The following is a 2,196-nucleotide window of genomic DNA, read 5'->3' as shown; positions in this document are numbered from 1 at the left end:
GCCTTGAGATCATTGACAAGATCCTCCTGTGTAGTTCTGGGCTGATTCCTCACCGTTCTCATGATCATTGCAACTCCACGAGGTGAGATCTTGCATGGAGCCCCAGGCCGAGGGAGATTGACAGTTCTTTTGCGTTTCTTCCATTTGCGAATAATCACACCAACTGTTGTCACCTTCTCACCAAGCTGCTTGGCGATGGTCTTGTAGCCCATTCCAGCCTTGTGTAGGTCTACAATCTTGTCCCTGACATCCTTGGAGAGCTCTTTGGCCTTGGCCATGGTGGAGAGTTTGGAAGCTGATTGATTGATTGCTTCTGTGGACAGGTGTCTTTTAAACAGGTAACAGGCTGAGATTAGGAGCACTCCCTTTAAGAGTGTGCTCCTAATCTCAGCTCGTTACCTGTATAAAAGACACCTGGGAGCCAGAAATCTTTCTGATTGAGAGGGGGTCAAATACTTATTTCCCTCATTAAAATGCAAATCATTTTATAACATTTTTGAAATGCGTTTTTCTGGATTTTTTTGTTGTTATTCTGTCTCTCACTGTTCAAATAAACCTACCATTAAAATTATAGACTGATCATTTCTTTGTCAGTGGGCAAACGTACAAAATCAGCAGGGGATCAAATACTTTTTTCCCTCACTGTATATATGGACATACAGAGCATGTCCACACGTCCCACCACCACACGTCCCACCACCACACGTCCCACCACCACACGTCCCACCACCACACGTCCCACCACCACACGTCCCACCACACGTCCCACCACCACACGTCCCACCACACGTCCCACCACACGTCCCCCCACCACACGTCCCAACACCACGTCCCACCACCACACGTCTCACCACACGTCCCCCCACCACACGTCCCACCACCACACGTCCCCCCACCACACGTCCCACCACCACACGTCCCCCCACCACACGTCCCACCACCACACGTCCCACCACCACACGTCCCACCACCACACGTCCCACCACACGTCCCACCACCACACGTCCCACCACCACACGTCCCCCCACCACACGTCCCAACACCACGTCCCACCACACGTCCCACCACACGTCCCACCACCACCACGTCCCACCACACGTCCCACCACACGTCCCACCACACGTCCCCCCACCACACGTCCCACCACACGTCCCACCACACGTCCCACCACACGTCCCACCACCACGTCCCACCACCACACGTCCCAACACCACGTCCCACCACCACACGTCCCACCACCACACGTCCCACCACCACACGTCCCACCACCACGTCCCACCACCACACGTCCCACCACCACACGTCCCACCACCACGTCCCACTACCACACGTCCCAACACCACGTCCCACCACCACACGTCCCACCACACGTCCCACCACACGTCCCACCACCACGTCCCACCACCACATGTCCCACCACACGTCCCACCACCACACGTCCCACCACCACGTCCTGAGACAATGACAACGTTGAGACACGTACCTGGCTTCAGAAAGGTACCTATTACACATTTTGTTGTGTTACAGAATGAATTTAAAATGGATGAAATAGATTTTATTTTTCACCCATCTACACACAATAGCCCATAATGACAAAGTGAAAACATGTTTTTAGAATTTTTTGCAAATTGATTGAAAATTAAATACAGAAATATCTAATTTACATATGTATTCACACCCCTGAGTCAATACTTTGTAGAAGAGATTATTGTCCTGCTGAAAAGTGAATTCATCTCCCAGTGTCTGGTGAGGAGCAGACTGAACCAGGTTTTCCTCTAGCATCTTGCCTGTGCTTCATGTCCCAGTGTCTGGTGAGGAGCAGACTGAACCAGGTTATCCTCTAGCATCTTGCCTGTGCTTCATGTCCCAGTGTCTGGTGAGGAGCAGACTGAACCAGGTTTTCCTCTAGCATCTTGCCTGTGCTTCATGTCCCAGTGTCTGGTGAGGAGCAGACTGAACCAGGTTTTCCTCTAGCATCTTGCCTGTGCTTCATGTCCCAGTGTCTGGTGAGGAGCAGACTGAACCAGGTTTTCCTCTAGCATCTTGCCTGTGCTTCATGTCCCAGTGTCTGGTGAGGAGCAGACTGAACCAGGTTATCCTCTAGCATCTTGCCTGTGCTTCATGTCCCAGTGTCTGGTGAGGAGCAGACTGAACCAGGTTTTCCTCTAGCATCTTGCCTGTGCTTCATGTCCCAGT

The 2,196-nt window shown here is 52.0% G+C and overlaps 1 protein-coding gene across 1 annotated transcript; it reads left to right on the top strand.

Annotated features, from left to right (window-relative positions):
• Positions 1 to 665: 665 nt before the first annotated feature.
• On the top strand, positions 666 to 1,457 carry LOC115193440 (salivary glue protein Sgs-3-like). The gene has a single exon (XM_029752128.1). The coding sequence runs from the start codon at positions 666 to 668 to the stop codon at positions 1,455 to 1,457; it is 792 nt and encodes a 263-aa protein (XP_029607988.1).
• Positions 1,458 to 2,196: the final 739 nt, after the last annotated feature.

The sequence above is a fragment of the Salmo trutta genome, chromosome 5 (assembly GCF_901001165.1).
Source record: "Salmo trutta chromosome 5, fSalTru1.1, whole genome shotgun sequence".
In the NCBI taxonomy this organism is placed as follows: Eukaryota; Metazoa; Chordata; class Actinopteri; order Salmoniformes; family Salmonidae; genus Salmo; species Salmo trutta.
This window is presented reverse-complemented; position numbering and strand designations above follow the sequence as displayed.

Coding starts and splice junctions, on each gene's coding strand:
- LOC115193440 (XM_029752128.1), top strand. CDS start 666: ATGTCCACACGTCCCACCACCACACGTCCCACCACCACACGTCCCACC.